At 47.0% G+C, this 25,082-nt stretch overlaps 1 protein-coding gene across 4 annotated transcripts in view; it reads right to left on the minus strand.

Moving 5' to 3' along the window:
• The window catches only part of LOC8069853 (GBF-interacting protein 1-like), a 34,790-nt gene extending 11,882 nt beyond the window's left edge, over positions 1 to 22,908 (minus strand). For 2 of the 4 annotated variants that reach the window (XM_021465149.1, XM_021465147.1), the window contains exons 1-7: positions 22,533 to 22,908; positions 20,918 to 20,961; positions 19,042 to 19,147; positions 10,396 to 10,522; positions 1,531 to 1,853; positions 1,345 to 1,440; positions 385 to 775 (exon numbers count right to left, since the gene is read on the minus strand). In XM_021465149.1, the coding sequence (XP_021320824.1) occupies positions 385 to 775; positions 1,345 to 1,440; positions 1,531 to 1,853; positions 10,396 to 10,522; positions 19,042 to 19,147; positions 20,918 to 20,961; positions 22,533 to 22,692 (1,247 nt within the window). In that variant the 5' untranslated portion in view covers positions 22,693 to 22,908. The remainder of the gene's footprint in view (positions 1 to 384; positions 776 to 1,344; positions 1,441 to 1,530; positions 1,854 to 10,395; positions 10,523 to 19,041; positions 19,148 to 20,917; positions 20,962 to 22,532) is intronic. The other 2 variants (XM_021465150.1, XM_021465148.1) reach the window with 2 other exon arrangements.

Genomic DNA, 25,082 nt, shown 5'->3' on the forward strand with positions numbered 1-25,082 from the left:
TCAATAACAGTCTCAGGAACTAAATCAAATGGTGGCACCAAACAAAGCAAGTTGCAAGCTACGTACAATCAGGAGATGCAGCAGCACATTAGCAACTACTCCCTCCGTTCCAAATTATTAGTTGCTTTGACTTTTTTGATACAACGAATTTGCTACATAACAATAGTTTAGATACATAGCAAATTTGATGTACCAAAAAAGTCAAAGCAACTTATAATTTGGAACGGAGTATAATAGTGTGTTGTAGTACTTTATAAATGAATCATCAAAGTACAAGAAACAAGATACAGTCTGAAGATGCTGCCAAAAATTACCCAATAACAGCATAAAAGAGCATCAAAAGGATAGTCTCCAAAAATCAATATAAAGAGAGTTAAAACTAACCTTTGCATTGATTGAGGCTTATCAATACTGCCATTCAATTCATGAGATGAATCGAATTTCGGTAAAGAGCTCTTCACACATTCAGGATCTGAAGAGCCCATAGTTTGCTGAAAACTGACGTCAAAGCTTCCAAAGCTTAGACCATACTTTTCAGATTCAGAAACTTGAAGGTGATCTGGAATTATCACATGTAGCTTATCTGATAACTGTAGATCACTGAAATATTTGTCCACCTTCAACGGATCCTCTGTACCAGCTGAATTTGATACTGGAGCTGATTGGGGAATAACGTCAGCAGCCAAAGGTGCATTATCATGTATGGTAACATCCCCGGTTGCTTGAGAAGCAGCCGAGCAAGTCAGTTTAGGTTTCCATTCTTTACTTGGAATAACTAAATGACAGATGATTAAAAACAATAATCAATAAAAAAAAAGAAATTAAGATAACAGATGTCAGCATAAAAATGGATATGGTTAATTAAAAACAGTGCAGCATTTACAGCAGTAGTTTTCAGACTCAAATAGCAAATGAAAAGTTCACTCATTAAGCACAAGCACAGATACTACTCCAAACATCAAAACAGATACTTATCTACCTTAGTAGTAGCAAGCAAGGTTTAGGAAATAAACACCAACTCTGTTAAGTTGTCACTTAATGCCAGGTTAGACTATCAAAGACTAAAGGTATAAATTATAGGTTATTTTGAAACACTACGTTATTATTAAGCACAAGCACAAGCACATGCAGCTCAGCATAACCTGCCCCCAGGCCCCACCCCAAACAAGAGAGAAGAAAAGAAGGGGGGCAGGTTTGAAACCAAGCCACATGACTACACCTACTACAGGCAGGATAGGAAGTGACAATCAAGCATAGTATTATATGCAGAGGAACAAAGGGACATTTCAACATGTACTACAGAGAGATAACATTGTCCAATAAGGTAGGGAGCATGGTAAAGACCTTTTTGGGATTGTTGTGAACGACTGTTGTAGCTGGAAGATGGTCTACTAGCAGAGGATCGTCCAAATGAAGATGGCACAGATTGTTCAGAGGAGCCTAACAGTGCATAAGCGGGAAAAAGTTTGTAACCAATACCAAGTTCACTTAAACTACAGTGAAATAACCTAGGTGAATTCTAGCATATACCTTTGTTTGTTGGTAGATCACGCCCCACCTTATGTTCAACTGATGTCTTCTTGATTCCAATAGTTTGTCTGGAAGCACCAACGTCACCAAGGCTGTGAGAGTCGAGAAAAGATACAACCACAGGATCTGACAGTGGTGCTGGTCTCAATGGTTGCAGTAAATTTGGACCTATAGTAGTGACTACATCTTCGAACGGAAGACCACCTGTAAGATCAGCCAAGGCTGTTGAACCAGACTTATCACCAACAGCACTAGAACTTGTCACCAGCACAGCAGGAGAATCAACTGGTTGATATGGACCGTTGCGAAGACCACTCAACAAACTGTTAGTGAAATAATGAAGTTTCATGATGTAAGCATAATAAAAAGAGAGAGCACCAAAGCAATATATAGCATTATGGCAGACAAAAGTGAATGCTACTGTGTAATAAACAGATCTATTCAGCACAGATCCTATGAGACAGGAAAAAAATCGCCTTTCCAGTAAAAAAAATAAAGCATAAATTGATAGTGATTATTATTCACAGCAATTTCCTCTTTCTGAAACCTAATGTAGACAAAGAACCACCAATTTCGCTAATCAGTGAACCTTATAAGACAAAGGAATCCAGAAAACCAAAACAAGCAGGCATCTTGAAATTAAAGTTTATCATCTCCTATAGCCCTATAGGAATGTTCTCAAACTGTTTATTTCCTATAGGAATGTTAATACAGTTAATTTCAAGAGAACGTGTCTCGATGCCCCACCCACAAAGTGTCCTGGGTGAGCCATTAGCTTGTTAATTTTTTCTTTATTTATGTATTTATTATCTCTGTTCTCTCTCCCAAACTTTCAAATCTGATGCCACTGACCCAAGCCCGATCCACCAGCACAGGTGAGCAATCAGCTCACCAACACCCACACATACTTGGCTAAGGTAGAAGAAGGGTTAGAGAGCAGGGCACACGAGCACAGCACTTGCACAAGTCTGAAAACTCTGAATGTGTGGGGCACCCAGGACTGCTTTTCTCCATTGCCTCTGATTGGTATATACAAGTCTACTAGAGGTGAGAACACCTACTACAATGTCCACTAGGACATGGCTGAGATCAGCCTTACTAACTACTGTATGGCTGATGTATGCCACTACTACTAGTGGCCTATTGCCACATCTAATGTACAACTAGTAGTCTAGTACAAGGACGTGATGGCCTACTGCCATACCTCATCAGGAGCAAGCAAGAGCTGACCGAAATGGTCCAAACTCTGCTGCAGCAAAAGACTGGAGGAGGAGCAGATTATCATACACCGCCGAATCCACAATTGCCTGATGACAATGCTGGAGACATTAGAGGTGAATGAATTGTCTCTTATGAATGTTCCCACGGCCAGGCAAGAGGGAAGGGTTTTCCTTCTTAATTTTTGCTTGATTAGATTGATACATCTCCTCTCTTTATATAGAGAGGTTTACTTGACTTACAAGCAAGACTTACTTGACCCCTAAGCAAGTGTTATGGCCGAAGTATGATTAATGGGCTGATAGCCTAGCCCAATTATCTTTATAAGTTCAGTTATCTTTGTATTGGCAATTTATATTAGTCCCAGATAGGTTATTTAGCAAAATAGGTGAAGTAGAAGGGACATAAATGTCTGTAAACTCTATTGATATAATACAAGCAAGAGCAATCATATTTGCTCGGCTTCCTTTAGGGAGCCGGGAGACTTTCAGCCTAACCCTAGCCGCCGCCTCTCTCTCTCTTGTGCGCGACCAGCCAGCAAGCACGGCACCCCAACGTCGCGATCGATCCCGTCCGCCTCCTTCCCATCCCTACAATCTGCGCAACAAGCCTGGTAGGATCCAAAATCCTATCAATCTGGTATCAGAGACCTTGCCGGTCATGGACACCTCCGCTGCCGCTGCCGCCACCACCACCTCTTCCACGCCGGCGATTCCGGCGACCTCCTCCAACACCACAGCGTCGTCGGCCATGTCAGGGCCCTAGTGGCGCAGCCGTCCCTGCCGCTGGCGTCCACCAGCGCGCCGCGACCGGTATTCACCCCAGAGGAGATGACAGGCGCCATCGTCGACCTCAGCCACTGCATGAAGGAGGTGCAGGACACGCTGCGGGCGCTCATCTAGGGCCAGCTAGTCATCCAGCCCCCACAGCTTGTGCCCCTGCCCCCTCCGCCTCCGCCGCTGCCGTCGACCACGTCGGTGCCGCTCATCACCTACCCCTATGGGATGCCCAGCGACGCCATGCCCTCGGGCTTGGTTCAGATGACAACGCCGCCTCAGCTGCCGATCCACCAAATCAAGTTCCCAGCATCACCTTCGCCGCTCCTAGCCTGGCTCGTCGACTCGTCGGCGCCCATCTACACAACGGTGGGCGCCCAACCCTACGTCCGCCGCTGCCCTCTACTGGGGCGAGGCCAGCACACGGGGGGCGTTCTTCCTTCGGGCACCCTGTACGGTGGTGTTGACGGGCCCCTGTTCCACGGCGGCAGACTACAGCCTTCGGTACCAACAGCGTCAGCGTACATGGCGCCACCAGCCTCGGCATACGGGGACGCTTCAGGGAGTGCAACACATGCTGCTGCTCCTGCACCGCCCCCGCCGCGGTTCTACAAGCTTGAGTTCCAGACGTATGATGGCTCCGTCGACCCACTAAATTGGCTCAACCAGTGCGACCAGTTTTTCCGGAGCCAGCACACCTTGGCGTCTGACCGTACCTGGCTTGCCTCCTACCATCTCCGGGGTGCGGCCCAGACATGGTACTACGCCCTCGAGCAGGACGAGGGCATGCCTACCTGGGAACACTTCAAGGAGCTCTGCAATCTTCATTTTGGGCCAATAGTTCGTGGCACCCGACTATCTGAGCTAGCCCGCCTGCCCTTCGTGTCGACGGTTCATGACTACTCTGATCACTTCAATGCGTTGTTGTGTCATGCCCGCAATCCGTCTACTCCATAGAAGACGGAACTCTTTGTGGGCAGCTTACCGGAGCACATCAAGGTCGACGTTGAGTTGCGAGAACCACACAGACGGTCATGTACTTGGCTCGGGCATTTGAGCATCGTGTTGCGGCTACCTTGCTGGTCCCTGTCCAGCAGACCACTTCGCCTCCTCAACACCAACCATTGGCACTACCTGCATCGGCTGCACAGGCGCATCCTCCTGACCCAGCCACAGCCATACCTCCACTGCCTGCCCCACAGCAGGCTCCGGCCCCACAGCAGGCTCCGGCCCCACAGCAGGCTCCGGCGCTGGCACCGTTTCGCCGCCTGACACCGGTCGAGATGCTCGAGCGTCTTTGTCAGGGGCTGTGCTTCAACTGCGATGAGCCGTACGTGCGCGGCCACCAATGCCAGCGGCTTTTCTTCCTTGAAGTTGATGATTTCCTCATTGACGTTGTAATGGATGACGACGGTGCCAAGGAGGCCCTCCAGGCGGCTCCAAAAGGCCCTGGTTTTCGCTGATGCTACATGGGAGCCGCTGCAGCAGTTCTCCTAGTCCTCTATCCCGACTTGCAGCTCGAGGACGAGATGTTTGTCCAAGCGAGGAGAGATGTTATGGCAGAAGTATGATTAATGGGCTGATAGCCCAGCCCAGTTACCTTTATAAGTTCAGTTATCTTTATATTGGCAATCTACCTTCAAGGCCCCTAACATACTCTGACAGTGTCACCTCTACGTCTCTCTACTAGCGCCATCTCATCTCTCCAATCTACCTCCAAGGTATTCATTGTTTTTGCAGTTTGAAAAGCACATCCAGATCTACATGCGGGAGACATATTTTTGTGTTATTGTTCACATTCAATCATGGTGGAGCAACTAAACTATTCTTTTAAACTATACAGATTAGCTGTTAATAAGGCAATAACAATTTCTCATGCAAAAGTGTGCTTTGCTTTTTGTTAGGATTGGCTTGTCGATTATTCTTGCTTGTGAGTATTATTTGTTTTTTTTTCATTTTCATGAAACAGATTCATGTCAGAAGGCAACCTTTTGCATAGTAAGGCCCTGTTTGGAAGTCTGGTTTTGTGTCCAAAAACTAGTGCAAAATAGCAGCCCACGAATTTTCCAGGTTCCTAGAAACACTGCTGGGATGACCTGTAAAATAAATAGATCCAGACTGGTATTTAACCTTTACATCCGGATAAAAATAATTGACTCATCGTTCCACAATAAAAATAAGACAGAAGTCAGGCTCCATCCTCAATTGTTCTCATTCACCTCTCCGACTCTTCTCATCTCTGCCGGCAAGCTCGCCCTTCCTCCACTCAATTAATTGTGATTCCTTCTCTCCCTCTCCACCCTCTACATCTCGATTCCCCTCCTCAGTTCACACATCCATGCAGTTACAGACTCAATGTGTCCTCCCTGCCCCTGCGACTTCGATCAACATTAATGCTGACCAGGATCTTATCTACATCGAACCTGTGCAGGGGGAGACAAGGCTGTGGTGGCAGGGCTGGGTCTGTGTCATGGGTGTTGCACCGAATCAGCGCTGTTGGCGCATTATAACTTTAATTCAACATGTCTAATGGCGAGGCGATACCCCAGGGTCAGGACGACGAGGAGGCTGCTGAGCTTGCCAAGCAATCGATCCTGCACATTGAGGCGGCGGCAGCAAAGCTTAGTGACAGCAAGGCCAAGGTTATTAAGGCATAACCTAGTCATCGCCTAGGCGTCTGGGCAATTTTCTAATCGAGGTGTCGTGCCCGCTGTGACCTTCCTGCATATGGCATTGCCTCACACGCAAAGGCATCACCAAGGCGTTGGACAGACGCCGCAAGAGCAAAAAGCAGCTGCGGGCACAGTGAGAAGTGCGCGCGGAGCGATGCACGCGTGGAAAAAAAACAAAAGGTAGCTGCGCGCATAGGTGAAATCGTGCGGGACAACAAGAGGGAGGTGCGCGCGCAGGGGAAATTGTGCGCCTATACTTTTCGCGGAGATGCGCCGCACCCTGCAGCTCGCCAATTGAGATACGGGAGGAAAAGAGATGAGCGAGATGGCGGCGGTAGCACCTGGAACGCGCCACATCCCATCCAGCCGCTCCCGCCCCTTCTGCTCTACGGCCTTCCGACCTCCGGTCCGTCCGCTCGTGTCTTCTACATCCAACCTCACGCCGCTTCCTCGCTCGCTGATCTGCGCCTCCGACCTGTGCCCCATCGAGGACTGCTCCACGTCTCCTTCCGCTGCTCGCTTCCTTGGCGGAGGCCAGGCCCATCACCCTTTAACGTCGGCTCACGGGTACCTCTTCTTCCCTCCTCTGCTTTTCCTGTTCTGTCCTTCCTCTGTTCAGAAGTCTGGATTATATTGCCTATTTGATTATGCTTTGGATCTTGGACTTGGATAATATACTCCTGTGATGTGATATGTTGATTGTGCTTGGATTGGATAGGGGTATAAACTGCTCTCGCTAGTGGGTGGTGGCTGCTTGCATAGAGTATAAAATTGGCAGCAAAAAGGCGCATATTAATCAATGTATGTTTGTCCTGCTCTAATGTAGGTGAGAGTATGAGTATGGCGTCGCCTCGCTGCGCACCTTATTCGTCTAGCCGTCTAGAAGGGGGTGGGTCACCACTCACCACACCTCACCTTACTGCCTAAATAACCTTGAGCAAGGCTGCCGGTCCGTCGATGTCGAACTGCCGGTGACGAGCATGTCCATTAGCAGGGCAGCTGTTGCAACTCATCTTCCTCCGACTGCCTTGTTTTGTGTTTTGTGTTCTTTGTTTTTCCCCTTTTAGGCCAGCAGCATGGTTTTCCCGGTCAACGATATGGTTCAACAAGTAGCAGCAGGCCATGATTTGGCAATCAGACAGCACCAGCAAACCACAATCACATGATCCTTGCATTGTTCTTCATTTTTCTTTGTATCCAACCCATGATGTCCAATGTCCATCGTATCACAAGGCTGAGCTGCAGAGTTAGTTTCTATCCAAACAGCAGACCACAAGCAGAAATAGTTATAAGAGATTCCAAGCACAAGGGATTACAGATGCTAAAATTTTCATTTGCAAAAATTTACTAAGTTGCCAAACAGGCCCTAATCAGTAAATGTGAGCTGTACTTAGTGATAAGACATAAGAGTCTTCATTAGTACTATAATTTGGCATCGATAGTGTCGTCTGCTTGCATGCTTCTCATAGCAAAAATAACCAGTTGATGCTTAACACAAGCAGACCCTTTATTTAGAGTCAAGCTTGTCAATATTGCCTGACAGATGGGATCACCTGGAATTCAGATACCAAACTGTCTCTGTTGTAGAAGGTAGATATTCCTACAGGCCCAGGATTGCATGATTGGCACCAGAGTAAACATTAGCTTGCCCTTGGTTGCTAACTTGAGGAAATCCTGTTGTGTAGAATGCTAAGGTGCTTCATAATTGAGTATTAGTATAGGAACATGGTACATATGCAATGTTTTCAAGACGGCTGGTCGTGTCTGGACACCGGGGGACCGTCCAGGTCGTCCAGGACGATTAGTCGTCGTCCAGGACGATTAATCGAACCTGGACGAGTCCCCTGGACGTCCTGGTCGTCCCCTACACATATGGGGACTGATATATACCACATATATTATGTAGCTATATACAATACACATTATACCATATATATATATATATATGTTCTAGGCTCTAGAGTCTAGATAGGTCAGCTGGCCACTTACCTGGCTGCTGCAGAGCCCTTTCTTGTCTTGCTGGCTGCTGCTGCCAAACTGAAATTATAGAAAAATAAAGCTGCAGAGCCCTTTCCTCCCTTGCACAGCTGCACGCTTGCAGCAGCAGCTGCAAGGAAGAGAGGGGGGCCAGCTGGAAGGGAGGAAGGGAGGGAGGAGCAGCTGGGAGACGGAAGGGAGGATAGGAGAGGAGGAGGAGGAGGAGGAGCTGGGAGAGAGAAGGGAGGAGAGGAGTGGAGAGGAGAGGAGGGCAGCAATGGAGGTGGCTGCTGCTGCTGGACGGGAGGAGAGGAGAGGAATGAATGTGTTGTGCTGAGATGAGTGAGGGGTAGACAACATAAACCCTAATGGGCTTGGGCCAAAATATAAGGCAGCTAGCTAGGCTCAAACTCTGAGATGCAGCTCATCTACTGACTGGACCATCTCCTGACTGGACGCCAGACAACCTGGACGGACGATTAATCGCGATTGGACGACGACTAATCGGACGACCAGTTTCCTGGTCGTTCTGGCCAAGTCAGAGGCCCTGGTCGAGTACCTCCAACCGTCCAGGACGATTAGTCGCGATTAATCGGACGTCTTGAAAACACTGTACATATGCAGATACAAAAATATGCTCTGCATGTCATACTATTTATTTATTACTTAAAATTATGCTCTGCGCATCATACTATTTTGTACCTGTAAGTCAGCATGTGACATATCGTGTTGGATAGAGTGCAGTAGAGAGCCAGGTTTTATGTCTAAATGGGTTTGCTTCGCATGAAATTTTTTACCTTTTATCCAATTATGAAATCGATTAGATCCACCATGCCTGACTAGAGTGTAATTGGGAAAAACTATATATAGCTTTGTGCCTTATAGTTCTTAATGAGTACCATAGTTGTGCATTCTCTTATGACATGATAATCGTTGTCACCAATCTCCCTCCCATTCGCTTTCTCACAAGCACGTCGCTTACCCGTGTGATTTTTTGCTTGTTTCCTAGGTGTCAAGGGCCTGGGTATCCAGAGATGGTGGCCCTTGGTTTCTCAGTTCATAGCATGGAGAAGGTAATGGTGCCAGGGCTTTGCCTGGCAGCCGAACAGCAGGGAGGTGAGATTAGAGAGCAGAGAGGAGAAGGTTAGGGATAACTTCTTGCTTAATTCATTTCTCTTCGTTCAACGGGTACATATAGGAGCCTTGCTCCATTGATACTGCTGCTAGTCATAACTCTAGCCAGCTAACAAACTCTACAACTTCTACTTAATTGCCTTAATGACTTAGACCCCTTCAGCCACCTGGGCCTCGAGCTGCTCTTGGCCATGCGCGACCTGGGATGCCGCCCTGGCTGCTCCTCGTGTCCTGTGTCCAAGGCTGGCGGCTGTAATGTCGTCCCCACATAACACTAGGTGTCAGATCGTCCAGTGAAGGACGGCATGGAAATAAATTATCAATGGAAATAAATTATATTTTTCCTGATTCCAGTTTCATATCAAAAAATTGATACTATGTGTTTCTTGTATCTGTTGTTGCCTAGACTGGTGCTTAATGCTTATCATGATTTTAATTCTCAGTGCACAATAGCGGATATCTATGATTCATCTTTTGCTAACGAATTGATATCTTGTGAAACTTCTTTTTCCTTTTCACAAAATACTAAACAGCCATGCCGGTAGTGCGCGCAAGGCGCGCAAAATTTTCTAGTTAAACTAGTGACGAAAGGCACCTATTTAGACCAGAGCCATTGCGTGTCTACAACCCGTCTAAGTAGCACATGCACCTTACATCAAAAGTTAAGGCACATGAAATCAAAAGTCAAGACACATTCCTTGAGAAAAATCATTCCAATCTGTTCAAGATCATTAGATACCATCGGGCATTGCCTAAAAAGCTCACATTTGAAAATGAATAAGAAACCTTTTTTTGGGAACGCTTGATGGCCATAAGAGCTGCCTAACATCAAACTTTAGAAATAAATCTACTTAACTTAAACTAGCTCTCTGAGACTGGTCATACTGTCGTTGTGAGCACTAGTAAACACCTTATACTTTCATTCGTCGAATAGGAAATGCATGAGCAGAGGTATGCATCTTTTTGCTACAAAATACTGACAACAAATATAAAGATCGCACCTCAGGAACAAATAAACTCGGTGACATTTAGTGATGGCTTTCAAGGGCAAAAGAACTGAAGATGAATTTTATAAAGACTCTGGATACCTTGGCATGGAAGTGGAAGCTTTGACATCCATATTCGCATTGATTATTGGAGTAGAACCACTACCTTTTCCCGTGATCAGACTTATTCCATTCTCCTTTCCAGAAATAGCACTTCGTCCAGCAGAATCTTCAATGAGATAAAAAGTAATGCATTGGTTTTGTGTAACCATTTAAGAGGATTAAATTGTGTCTTGAGTTTACTCTATGTTAAAAATTAACATGGATGGTCAGGTAACAACCTTTTGGAAGGTTGTTTTCTCAAAAAGTGTGCCAAAACCAGCTCTAACTTGTGATCAGGATTTTCAACATCAAAATATGTACATTGTTATGGGGATGGATATTTTGGATAGATAACTAGGCCTTATGCTTTGCCAAGAGCTTGAGAGATTGAGGGGGTATTTTGGGATAACTAGACCTTATGCTTTGCCAAGAGCTTGAGAGATTGAGGGAGACTAGAATTGTTTCTTCATAATTCATTGCTTGATTATATCAATAGAGTCTATAGATATTTATGTCCCTTCTACTTCACCTCTTTTGCTAAATAACCTATCTGGGACTAATATAAATTGCAAATACAAAGATAATTAAACTTATAAAGATAATTGGGCCGAACTATCACCCGTCGGTCCTGGCAGCCTGTTGGCTGCCCATGACATCTCCCCCTCCCTTGAGGACCAGCTCGTCCTCGAGCTGCAGTGATAGTGGTCGAGGAAGGTGCCGTCAGCGTCCTGGATCCCATGGGAAGAGCGCCTCCAGGGACGCGTTCAGGTCGATGGTGTCTCCCATGGCGGCGGCGCGTGATGGTGGTGCGGCGGCTGAACACGACGGGGTGGCGGCGCCGGGTGGTGGAACGGCGGCCGAGGGCCCGTAGGGACCGCGGGGGAGCGCGCCCGTGGGGGGGCGACCCAGGATCGACGGGCGCCGATTGGGGCGAGCGTCCCGGATCTTGTGGGGACCGTCTTCCACGGTGTTGACTGCGGGGCGGCGGCGTGGTGGCTGGAGGTGGTGGCGGAAGGGCGAAATAGCAGTTGGTGGTGGCAGCGCGGTGGCTGGAGGTGGGGTGGGCGGTAACGGAGAGTTGCAGTTCGGTGGAGATGGAGAGGATCGGCTGACTATGGATACCAGATGTTATGGGGATGGGTATTTTGGATAGATAACTAGGCTTGAGAGGATCTTATGCTTTGTCAAGAGCTTGAGAGATTGAGGGGGTATTTTGGGATAACTAGGCCTTATGCTTTGCCAAGAGCTTGGGAGATTGAGGGAGACTAGAATTATTTCTTCATAATTCATTGCTTGATTATATCAATAGAGTCTATAGATATTTATGTCTCTTCTACTTCACCTCTTTTGCTAAATAACCTATCTGGGACTAATTGAGGATGTCTCCCGCCCCCTCCCCTCCCGACGTCTCGCCTTCCCCCAGCCCCACGCCGGTGATCCCGATCCCGGCAGACACCACCTCCTCCTCCTCAAAGGCGTCGGGATCCCCCTCCTCTGCTCGTGGCCGCTCCAAGCAGAAGCGCTGGAGCGATTGTAGCTCGCCTTCCTTTCGCGACGTCGTCCTGAGGTCGTCCTGAAGTCGGTCTCTCCCGACGTCTCGGGGGCGGCTGGTTCGACTGTTGCTGGTGATGTGCCCGCTGTGATGGCTGGGTGCACAACGGCGGCGGCGGCCTGCAACGGTACCAAGTTCGTCCTCCTCCGTCTGGCTCCCAGACGTCGCGGTTCCTTTGGACCGCGCGTTGCCTGTCGAACAGATTCGGATGGCTGGCAGAAGTTCGAATCGCGAAGTGCCCGGCGTCGGCGGTGGCACAAGGCGCTGCTTCTCCACCTCGCACTCTGCTGCCTTGTGCCGCCAGAAAACCCGCTGCTTCAATTGCCATGCTTTGGGTCATCGCTCCTACAAGTGCCCGAGCGTGGCTGGTGGTGGTGGCAGGGTTCACTCGGGGCCTCACCGTCCTGCTGCCCTGCAATAGCCCCCTCCGGCGGGTTCGGCAGGCGGCGGAGCAGTGCAGCGCCCACAACGTGTCTGGAGGCGGATTTGCTCGAAGCCTATGCAGACTGCTGAAACTGCCCCCCCCCCCCCCCACGACGGTCTCATCCGGTGGATTTGGTGAGCGGCGACGGCACAGCGCAACGTCCACAGGCCAGGCTTCTGGTTTGGCGGCGGATTACCCCTGCAGAAGCTGCTCCCCCACAACGGCTTTCTCCGGTGGGTGTGCTGAGTGGCTTTCTTGAAGGGCGGTGGCCAGAATCAACAAAAGTGGCAAGTGGCGATCTTGATGGGCAGCGCCCTGAATCCAGACAGGACACGAGGCGCCAGCGGAGGAGGCCGCGTTACCGTCAATGACCAAATCAGGATCTTGGTGGCTCCCCTCCGGCGGCTGAGCGTTCTCCAGTGGTTGTTTCTACTACCATTTCGGAGGCCGCCCCAGAAGCTACGAGACCCTTCTCATGCATCATTGACTGGAGTGACCGCATTGCCAGGGCTGAAGATGACTTGGCTCATGCAGTGATCGTCACGGTGATCGGGTCCAATCCCTTGGTCAGTGCAGATGAAGTGGCAGTTGTGATTTCGTCCAGGCTTGACCTTGATGCTGCCTCTCTAGTCCTCCGTCGTGCCTCCTCTTCAAGTTACTTGCTGGTTTTCCCTAACACTGCTTTGGTCGAGAGTCTGCTGGGGCTGAGGCAACCGCTTCGCTCGTAGGGGCTTAGTCTGCTTTGCCAACGCTGGACTTGTCAAACAGGTGCAGCAGGAAGGGTGCTTCCTTGTTTGGTCGACTTGGAGCTCTATGGCATCCCTGCTCATGTCTGGGAAATATCTACGGGAAATATCTACAGTGGAGCAACTCTTGAGCCCTCACGCTTGGATTCAACAAGTTCATCCTGATACTGTGAATTTAGTGGACCTGAATGCCTTCAAATGTTCAGCCTGGTGCTTGGATCCCTCTGCAATTCCGACAAATAAGGACCTTTGGGTCGCTGAGCCACCGGTCGCCGTCGTGGAAGATCCTCCGGTGAAGCGGCTGTTGGCGTACCCGATCAGCATCCGCTCTTCAACAGTTTTTGGTCCACATGGAACTGCTCCTAGCCCTCCTCCTTCCCCTCCATCTTCTGGGGACGGCAGTGATGAGGATGCTTCTGCTAGGCGCCGACGCCGGCTACGCTCTCCATTGATGCGGCCTAACTCTATAGGACGGCGGCCAATGGTGCAGCGGAGATGGGTTCGCAGCGCCGGTCAGTTCATGAACGGATGGGCCCACGTGCTTCGTGTGCAAAACACATGACGCTATCCTCTACAATGACTGTGCCGAAACCGGGAGTTGATGCCCAGGAAACTCCACGCATGCTCGTTTCGGCGGCGGCTTTTCCTGCAAACGGGTCGATGGATCTTAAGGAAAAGGGTCCAGTCGAGGCTGGCCTTTCGGTTATCTCGCCCATGCTCGTGAGGTTTGAGGTTGACAACGGGTTGGCCTCCCTTGGCAAGATAAAGAAGGATTCCTGGACCGATTTGAATTCTGGTCTTAATCAGCCTAGCCCATCAGATGCTATCGTTTTGGCCGATTGATGGGGCTGGTTCTGGAACTACAGAGACACTTGGGGCTGGTTCTGGACCTGCAGTGACTCATGGCCCAATCGTTGGCACTTCTGCCAAGGGACGTGGTGTGGCTACGGAGGGGAATACCCTAGTCTTGCCGGCCTCACCATACTCGCTGTCTCATCGCACCTCAAGCTTGGCCAATGAAGGATGCCATGGAGAGGCAACGGAGGGGAATCCCCTAGTCTTGCCAGCCTCACCATGCTTGCAGCCGCATCCCACCTCAACTTTAGCTACAGAAGGGAATCCCCCAAGGTCGCTGGGGTTAAGCAAGCGCTTTGCGAAGCCACTACAAGTCTACTCTCGTCGTCGCTATCGCTCGCACAAGGCTGCTCATCCAAAGGCTACCACGACAGGGTTGGCAACAGAGCAGGAACCTGAAGATATCCCCAAATCCCGTGCATCCCAGCCGGGGGCGTGGCAGCCTCAGCTCCGCCCCTAGCTGTGACGCCTTCGAACCACGACGCCTTCATCAGCAAGCTCTCACGTCAGACAGCAGGTCTGCTGCCTGTCCCCGCCATCAACAAACGTCGCACAAAAACTCTGCCACCAGGTGAGATCCCGCGGCGCAGTCGTCGCCTTGCGGGTGCTGGACCTGAGCTCTGGATGACGGACATGGTAGGTCGATCGAAGAAGAAGGTCATGCGCTCACTTGAAATCATTATTGAGCAGGAGGGCGTCAATCAGCAGGCTGAAGAAGAGTACAGTAAGGTTTTTAAGAACTCACTTTCTGATATCCAACTGATTGGGTTGGCTGCTCTGTTCAATTGGTCCATCCCTGAGTTCTGTGAGGATGGTGTCCAAGGTGGAGAGGATGTGGTGGTTGCATAATCTGCTCCAGTCTGTGTTTTTGGTCGGTTTTTTAAATCATGTAATGGATCCAGCCAAAAATTTAATTTGGAATGTAAGGGGCCTCAATTCTACAGCAAGGCAAGATTCTCTTCGTACTCTGGTGGAAGCCTCCCGGTCAGATATTGTGTGCATCCAGGAAACAAAAATCTCTACGTCCTCCAGAAGAGTGCTCCTATCTGCTTTAGGGACAGATTTTTCAGAGCTTGCCGAGCTTCCTTCCGTAGGTGCTAGTGGTGGAATTCTTGTCGCTTGGCGTCGTTACCTTGGTATTGCAGGTGCTTGCCATGTGAATACAAACAGCTTGACCATTCAGTTCTGCCCAAGTCATGGGGTTTCCTGGTGGTTAACCTGTGTGTATGGTCCTCAGGGCATGGATGAAAAAATTCAGTTTCTTCAGGAGCTTAGGGATATCAGGGGAAGCTGCCCTGGACCATGGGTCCTAGCTGGTGATTTCAACCTGATTTACAAAGATGAAGATAAAAATAATGATAACTACAATCGGGCAATGATGGGTCGTTTCAGGCGTCTAATCAATGACCTAGCTATCAAGGAAATTCCCCTGCATGGTCGGAAATATACCTGGTCAAATCAGCAAAGGAATCCTACATTGGCAAGGCTAGACAGGGTGTTTTGTTCAGTGGACTGGGAGGACCTTTTCCCAAATTGTTTACTGCAAAGCATGGCTTCAGAAGATTCAGATCATTGCCCTCTTTTGCTTGGGCTTCAGGATAATAAATCAGGCCGTAGACGCTTCCATTTCGAATCTTTTTGGCCTAAGCTTCAGGGGTTTCAGGACACCATTGCAGACGCTTGGACTTCAGTGCAGACTGGTCCTTGTCCTTTTCTCACCTTGGACCTCAAATTCAAAGCAGCTGCAAAAGCTTTACAGAGTTGGAATGATAAAACAGTTGGTCATGTTAACTCACAGCTGGCTCTTGCCCGTGAAATCCTCCATCAGTTTGAGATTGCCCAAGATAGTCGCACCCTCTCACCAAAGGAAAATTGGCTAAAAAACAATCTTAAGAAGCACAGCCTTGCTCTTGCTTCTCTCAAGCAGACTATTACCCGTCTTCGCTCCAGAATTGACTGGATACGTGGTGGGGATGCCAACACAAAACTCTTTCAACTCCATGCCCGTCACCGTAAGAGGAAGAATTTCATTGGCAAGCTTGTTTCAGGAGATCAGATCTTCACCAAACATGATGACAAAGCAAGATTGGTAGATGATTTCTATGATAATTTACTTGGAACAGCCCTGGACAGAGAGCACTCAATCAATCTTGATGAGCTTGGAATTGTCCCCCATGATCTAGCTGACCTTGAACTCGCTTTTACTGAGGAAGAGGTGTGGAACACAATCAAGCAGCTGCCTCCGGATAAAGCGCCCGGTCCAGATGGGTTTACTGGTCGGTTTTACAAGGTCTGCTGGCCAATTATAAAAAATGAAATTATGACGGCAGTTTCTGCGGTGTGGAGTAGAAAATTTGCAGGTTTTGAAATGCTTAATGCAGCCTACATCATCCTTCTACCTAAGAAAGAGGAGGCAAAGCAGCCAAGGGATTTTCGGCCTATCAGCCTGGTTCATAGTTTTGCTAAACTGATCAAAATTGTTGGCGAACCGGCTTGCATGCCGGCTGCAGCAGATGGTGTCACCTAATCAAAGTGCATTTATAAAGGGCCACTTCATACAGGACAATTTCATGCTTGTTCAGCAAACGGCAAGATTTCTCAATCAGCAGAAGCAGCCTAGAATCCTTCTCAAATTAGATATTTCCAAGGCCTTTGACTCAGTTTCTTGGCCCTTTTTGCTAGAGGTCTTGCAGCACTTAGGCTTTGGCCAAATTTGGAGAGACATAATCAGTGGGCTGCTCTCCTCCTCTTCTACTCAAGTGATTTTGAATGGTATACCTGGGGATCGTATTTCTCACCAACGTGGATTAAGACAAGGTGACCCGTTATCGCCCATGCTTTTTATTCTAATTATGGATGTGTTGGGACATATGGTAGCCAAGGCAGCTGCTGATGGTTTGTTGCAGCCACTTTCATCTCGAGCTCTCCAACATCGTATTTCCCTCTATGCGGACGATGTGATTCTTTTTCTCCGCCCGGAGGCTTTGGACATAAATATCACAATGAGCATCCTCCAACTTTTTGGTGAAGCTTCAGGCCTCAAAACCAATTTTCTGAAAAGCAATGTGCTACCAATCAGGTGTGGGGATACAGAAATGGCATCGATACAGGAACTTCTCCCTTGTGCTGTGATGGATTTTCCTTGCAAATATTTGGGGCTGCCTCTCTCCCTCAAGAAGTTAACTAAGGAACAAATCCAACCTATTATAGATAAATTTGCTGATCAGCTACCTGGATGGAAAGCAGATCTCATGACGCGGGCTGGACGAAGAATTCAGGTGCAGTTTGTTCTCACTGCCATGCTTATTTATTTGGCTATGGCAATTGATTTCCCACCATGGGCTATTAAAGCTGTGGACAAGATTCGGAGAAGCTTTCTTTGGAGGGGCCGCAAAGATGCACGTGGGGGACATTGTCTTGTGGCCTGGGAAAAGGTCACCCGCCCTCCTGAGCTTTGGTGGACTTGGAATTTCTGATCTCAAACATCTTGGTTGGGCACTAAGGATGAGGTGGGCTTGGCTGAAAAAAACTGAACCTCACCGCCCCTGGGCTTCCCTCCCTATTCAGATCCCAGACCAAATCAATGCCTTCTTCTCGGTGGCTGTTGTAACTGAAGTTGGTAATGGGAATCACACATTGTTCTGGACTGATCGTTGGATCCATGGACAGTCTATTGCTGACCTTGCCCCTCGATTATTAGAAGCCATCCCATTGAGAAGGGTGAAACGACGTACTGTCCGGGGAGCCTGCACAGTTGGTGTTATAGTGGACTTCCTCCATCTTTGGGAAGTGTTGTACAACTTCGAATTAGAGCCTAACGTCGAAGATGTCCACATTTGGCGGCTATCAAATAGTAGGCAATACTCTGTCAAGTCTGCTTATGAGGGTTTCTTCCTGGGATCTACTTAGTTTGGACCTTATGAGAGGATTTGGAAATCCTGGGCACCGCCCAAATGCAGTTTTTTCCTATGGTTGGTGGCCCATAATCGGTGCTGGACTGCGGATCGCCTTGCGCGACGTGGGCTGCCTCATCCTGAGAAGTGCCCTTTTTGTGACCAGGAAGAGGAGACTATCAACCACCTTCTAGTCTCTTGTGTCTTTGCTAGGCAATTCTGGTATTATCTTTTAAGGCAGGTCAGCCTCCACTCCTTGTCACCACAACCTTCTGATGTTTCTTTTGATAGCTGGTGGGATCAAGCTAGTGGAGCAACAAGCGGATTGATACAAAAAGGTCTCAACTCTCTCATTGTGCTTGGGGCGTGGACTCTTTGGAACCATCGGAACCGTTGCGTTTTTTATGGCATTATCCCAAGCCTTGGGGTGCACTCATCCTTGCTGGAGAAGAGCGCCGGTTGTGGAGTCTAGCAGGAGCTAAGGGTCTGTCCTCCTTGACAGCCCCTCTCCTTGGTGGTTAGCTTAGTGCTAGTCCTTTTGGTCGTTTCCTGTCTGTTTTGCGGGCGCGAGTGTAATCTCTAAGTGTGGGGTTTGTGTTTTGTGTGTGTTGTAGGGCTCTCTAGCCCTCTTATTTCTTCTTAATAGAATTAAGCGCAGCTCTCCTGCGTTTTCGAGAAAAAAAAAAACTATCTAGGACTAAGGCCTTGTTTACTTCCAAAAAATTTTGCAAAATATGAACAGTAGTGTTTTCGTTTGTATTTGATAAATATTATCCAATTATGGACTAACTAGACTCAAAAGATTCGTCTCGCAAATTACAGATAAACTATGTAATTAGTTATTTCTTTTATCCATATTTAGTGCTCCATGCATGTGCCGCAAGATTTGATGTGATGGAGAATGTGAAAAAAATTTCAAAATATTTTGGGAACTAAACAAGGCCTAATATAAATTGCAAATACAAAGATAATTAAACTTATAAAGATAACTAGGCCGAACTATCAGCCCGTCGGCCCTGGCAGCCTGTTGGCTGCCCATGGCATACATATGAACACTTACTTATAATCTTCATAGTGTAACAAGGTAGCATGTAGTCTATGCAAATGCAAAACTCCAACTGTCTTTTAAATAGCATCCAGCAAAATCTTAAGTTGACAAAATGCTGTAAAAAATACCATTAGAGCTGGACAAAGTGCGTGAAGAATAGTTCCCTCGACCACTCTTTCCACCTCGTCCCTGCATGGCAGGTCTCCACCGAGAATCAGATGGCTCTTTACTACCCTGTGGAAAATGATAAATTGAGTTGCAATCAATTTAAGAAATAAAGTACCTTTCAACCACAATATAGCCAATGTTTTCATTGATAGTTTCGTAATACCGAACCAAAACATTACTGAACCAAAGAAGGTTACATTACATCATCCATGTTTATGTGTTCCTTGATGAAATAGCACTAGCAGTAAGCTAATATGCACCTTGATGATTATTTAGAAGGGGATTGCTGCAAGGTCAAAAAAAGCATTAAGCGCTAAGCGAGCGGTGAACCGTCGCTTAGAGCTTATGTGTGCTTAAGCATATCTAAGTGTAACTTACATTTTGTACTGTAGCAATCAAGACACGGTCTCACGAAGGTTAGAGTAAAAAAAGGAAAAAAGAAAAAGAAAAACCAGAAAAAAGGGCAATGAAAAGAGAAGAGGTTGGCCCAGCCCACTAGGCAGCCCATGAGTGACCTCCTGTATACACATCCCTCTCAGGTCATTCCTTCTCCTGTATGGCCATATACACATCCCTCCATGCACGCCACCTGGGACTGGCTCCTCTGCTTCTCTCACACGGTGCAGCACCGCTGCATCTCCCTCAGCAGGTGCAGCGCCACTACATCTGCCTCCCTCAAGCAGGTGCAGCGCCGCCACATCTCCCTCCCTCACAATGCTCTCGCTAACCTTCCGTTCCTTTCCAACCTCTTGCTACTGCTCCCTTAGATCGATCTCTGGCATGGCACCTTCTAGATCAGCCATGGCCGCCGCAGATGACCCAGGCGGTGCCGGATTTGGTGGAGGGTGAGAGAGGACTGGCAGCTTCCGTGCACGTCTGCACCCGCCGAAGCACCGGTAACGCTTAGGGAGCTCATAAGGCCCGAAGCAAAGTGGCGAGCTCCTTTGTAGCGCTTCAGAGTGATTAAGCGGCCGCTTAATACCGCTTTTCAGAATCTTGGATTGCTGTGAAATTCATGCTGAAGCCTACTCTAAATCGGTACTGCCCAGGGCCTCCATTCACATGTTCTCAACATTATCTAACTTACTGTTTCAGATTGTCTACCAATTTTTCAAATGAGTAATCAGAATAACTACAGTCACAGTGTTGTAAAAGTCAAATATGAGAAAATTAGTGCAATGTGCTGATGTGATTTATATGCTTCAGAATATATTTCCTACTGAAAAAATTGAAACATAAGGTCAGACATTAACAGTTATGTAATACGTAATACTATTTAATCCTGAGTGTTGTTTTCAGTAATACTTTAGCGATTCACCCTTCAAACACATTATATTTTGAAATTGAATACAGCACCCGCCATTCAAACAGGTACATTTCAAGTTGATGTGTTATGCTTATTTCTCAAACTGTTGGGCAAAAGCAGTTGCCTAAAGTTAGCAACATGTTCCAAATCAGGCCAGCAATATTCCGTTCTCCATTATAGATCAGGAAAGAAAATGGCCTATACCAAATTATCTGAATGTGGCCCAACCAAATAATGAAAAATCATAATACATATGCAATACCAAAGAAAGCCCATGTGAGTATGTGACCTCAAAATAAAATGATGCAATCACAAACAAATTACACGGATTTTTGGAGATTATAAGAATAATACATATGCAGTCCCAAAGAATGATAGACCAATTGTCATTATTAAACCAAGCCTCAAGCAATAAAGTAATTCATTCTGAATAACATTATTAGCTCCAATTACTTGCCCATAAATCGTGACTAGTGATGAATATACTTTGAAAGAGACAAGAACAGGGATAGGTGGAAAGATCACCCTACCTCCTTTTTCTTGTCACGCTTCCTTTTCACCTCATGAAAGGTATCTGAAATTTAAATTGAAAAAGCAATTCTAAGTTGAGTCACTGAGGTTACAATACATGAATAATCACATAAACACATGCAGAGACAAAACAAAGCATAAAACAAAGTACAAGGATACTAACGTGGACGTAGACCAGTATTGTCTCCCATAGCAACTATTTCCACTTGCATTAATATACTAGTGAAAACATATAGCAATTGAAAACCAAGCATATGTTCAAATGTCCATCGGAACCATTTGTAGACTACTTGATTAAAAAATCTGGACTCAAGTACTTCGCGTGCACATTATGCAACGATGATGCAAGGGAACGAAAAAGTGATATCAACAAAGTTAATGTTAATTTTTTGTGTAGACTAAGGAGCCTACTAATTTTAATGCCATACTATAAGTATAATTATCGTAAGAGTTTATTTCTTGTTTGCGCATCCGAAAGGCAGCAGACAAGAAGTGATTTATAAGAAATAAAGGCAAACAAAGCCTTCAATATCTCTTAGGAACTGCATTGTACAAGGCCATACAAGGGAAACAAAACCATTTTTTTTCTCAACTCCCACCACTTTTAGAGGTATTTGTTTGAGGAACCACCCCACCCTAGATAAAATGGTGCACCATGTGTCAATCCATGAGATTTGGTTGAATTACTCCATGTTTCATGCTTATACTAAGTGTTTTCTTCTGAGGAATGTGGTGATGATGCAATAACCAAATCCATTGCACAAACCATGCTAAAATGTAAGGAGTAAGAAGATGATGGACTATCCCATCTCTTAAACTAATGACCCCTTCAGTTTATCAGATCATTAGAGGTAAAGAAGGGTAAGAAAATACAAACTTCAAGTTTCATAATAGCAATGGATGAAAAATGGCAACAGACAGACAGATTGTCTATCCTCAAACAAAAAAATTGGATTTGACGCCTTGTACCACTGGATGGCGCCATTTAGGCAGACAGTGAGAGAATATTATCATCATTAGACATATCGAAACACCAAGCTAAACCATAAGAAAAAATAACAAATAGCATGAATTTCCACAAGACTTTAAATATCAGAATACTAATTGCTTCGCTGGAAATAGTAGCATTGACCTCGATAATTTTAAACCTTTATTAAATATATCAGAAGCTAAAGTGCTAATAAAGACAGTGCAAAAAAGGGAGATTGTATTAGATAAATGACACTGTTAAATTCCGACATAACTATGCAATGTTTCTTCAAGGAGAAATGCCGATGTAAAGTTTCCTCGTGAAAAAATGCTACTTGATTGGCATTTTCCATTTTCCATCATGAATACAGAACAGCACACGTAAAATGGTGCACAGATGCTTCCCTCAAGCAGCCAAGCTGAATTTCCAAAACCCTAAAATGCCAACCCATACAGTCACGCAACCCTGTCCGTACCCTCCCACGAACTGAACCAAGGAAAGCCTAGAGCGAATCGAAAAGCACCCGCGGACTTAACCTTGCACGCCCAACGCCCATCTCGCGCCAGCCGCATGGACCAGGAAATTGGATCAAACGACGAAATCTAGATGGGCGGGGCATGGGATGGGCAGGAGAGACAGCGAACCTTCGAGGAGGAGCCTCTGAGCGGTCTCGTTGGGATCCATGTTGCACTCGCGGAGCATGGCGTAGACCTCCTCGTCTGTGTGGCCGCCAGCGATCTCCTTGATGTCCGCGACCGTTCGCCGCGCCCCTGCCGGGATTGAAACCCTACCGCCCGCAGCCATCTCCCTCTACGTCGCTGCCGCCGCCTCGCCCGCCGCTTCGGAGAATCCTCTCCCTTGCTTCCGCGTACCTTCACGCGCGCGGGCGTGCGTGTCGCGTGCGAGAGCAAGGGAGATTCGCGAGGAAACGGGCGAGGGCAAGGGAACGAGGGGTGCTGTGCTGTGTAGGGACTGGGGAGGAGAGAGAAGAGCAGTGTGGTGGGCCTTTTTTTTTTTGCGACTGCAGTGTGGTGGGGTTGGGGTTTGATTAGAACGACGGGAAGCCTGTTTGGTTCAAATTTTAGCTTGCTAAACTTTAATTATTTTAGTAGCTAAAGTTCCAAACACATTGACTAAAAGGAGCTAAAATAGTTTAGTTCCATTAGTCACCTAGGAGTAGCTAAAATAATTTTAGTTAGCTAAAATTTAGCAAGGGGAACCAAACAGGCTCTAACATTTCATTTCACCAAACAAAAAATTTAGGGAGACGTTATATTTTAGGTCCCTGAAATCTAATATTTTTCAGGCAACGCCAGATGTGCATCCAATGGCTAGGCTTGCTTCTGTCACCCCCACACCAATAACGGATCCGCAAATGAAGCCATGAACCCACCCCAGCCACTTATCAGGCCCAACAAAACCTTAACAGGCACATGAACCAAAATCCGCTAACTGAAGTTGTTATCCATTTCTCTACAACTAAAACGTTTGAACTCCTATCGTCCACAGTGCGTGCGATGGGGCTTGCTTGCTCTCCACGTGTACGATCCCCACGTGGTGGACCTAGATACCCGCGCGCATGGTCACTATCTCGCTTCCCCAAGCGCATGCCTGCACGTTCCCCCGCGTGTGGACCAATGCTCCCTCATCCCTTTCCCGTCCGCTCCTAATGAGGACATGGCCGCCATACATATGAATGCTTAGAGAATTACATGGAGGCCAAGTGGATCAGTAAGAGCATCTAAATGGAGAAGGAGGCCTAAAGCTTACACGATTTGAGTCACCAAGGTGTCCTTGTCAAAAAGAAAAGAGTCACCAAGGTGGAGGCCTAAATAATGGAGATGGGGTTTTTGTTCTTCCGTCAGGTTCAACATAAACAACGATTTGTTCGGAGAGCAACACATTGATTCGGCTTCAGATCACAAAGACCCAAACCCTGCAACCTTAGCACCACGTCTCCTCAGGTTATCGACCGGCGTTGCATGGTCAACCTCGCCATGAAGGCTAATCCTTGCTTGTGAAACAAAGAACACAAGTAAGAACAAGAAAGAATGCAACCGAATTTACAAATGAATAACTAATCTCACAAAGTTGAGGTCTCACAAACCGAAGACAACGAAACTGTTGTAAACAAAATAATCTAAGCAAAACTCAGACCCTAACAAGGGCGGCAGCTACTGATTATAAGGTGTTGGGGTCGTCACTCTCCCTGGACGTGCCCCCTAATAGGCTTAATGACGATACACAGCCCAACGAACCAAAAACAGTGACACAGCACCCTTTAAGATTCTGGACACTAACTTGTTTTAACGATTCCCGTTGACTTCGGATGAATTTTGACATGAAACCAAATCCATTAGTTAGGTTATCAAATTACCTTTCCATCTATATGTGTATCATCAAAAATGAAGCCTAGATGTGTCATAGACGTCCATTTTACTACAGACTACTCCTAGATTCCAAGGTGGACTCGAACTTGATTTAGGCCTCCACCTTGGTGACTCAAACCGTATAAGCTTTAAGCCTTCTTCTCCATTGGATGTCCTTGCTAATCCACTTGTGCTCCATGTAATTCTCTAAGCATAGTCATATGTATGGCGGCCATGTCCTCATCAGCTCCTCTTCCTCCCGTCGGCTCATCGCATAGGAACAGCGCCACCGCCTCCTCACTCCCTGCTACACACAGCAGCCCAACAGAGCGTTGTGGGATTCACCTCAATGGAGGATCTGGTTTTTCCTCGCCGCCCTATCATGAGCCAGCCACTGTTGACGGTAGTTAAGTGCTAATTTTTAACCGTCAACTTTAACAAAAAAATGTGTTGCTGTAAAAATTGGTTTCTCACACCAACAATCTTAGGGGCTCTCAGAGGGAGTGGAGCTAGAGTCCTAGATCTTCTGAGCCACAAACACACGAGCTTGGTGAACTGATTCTAGGGCGTGCCAGTCAATTTGACCTGAAAATTGACAAGGTAGAAATCCAAATGTCAAATTATGGAACCTGTCGGTTATTTCCGAGATATATGGCCTTAAGAAGCTGTTGAATGAAGAAATTTAACTAGAAAGTCAACTCCTTAAAACGATGCAAAAAGATAAGCATTATCGATTGTATTGAGCAATTGCATTTTATGGGTATAAATTACCAAATCAGTTATTTAGCCGATACACTATGTATAATGATAAAAGATAGCTCATAT

Source organism: Sorghum bicolor, chromosome 7 (genome assembly GCF_000003195.3).
Source record: "Sorghum bicolor cultivar BTx623 chromosome 7, Sorghum_bicolor_NCBIv3, whole genome shotgun sequence".
Taxonomy (NCBI): domain Eukaryota; kingdom Viridiplantae; phylum Streptophyta; class Magnoliopsida; order Poales; family Poaceae; genus Sorghum; species Sorghum bicolor.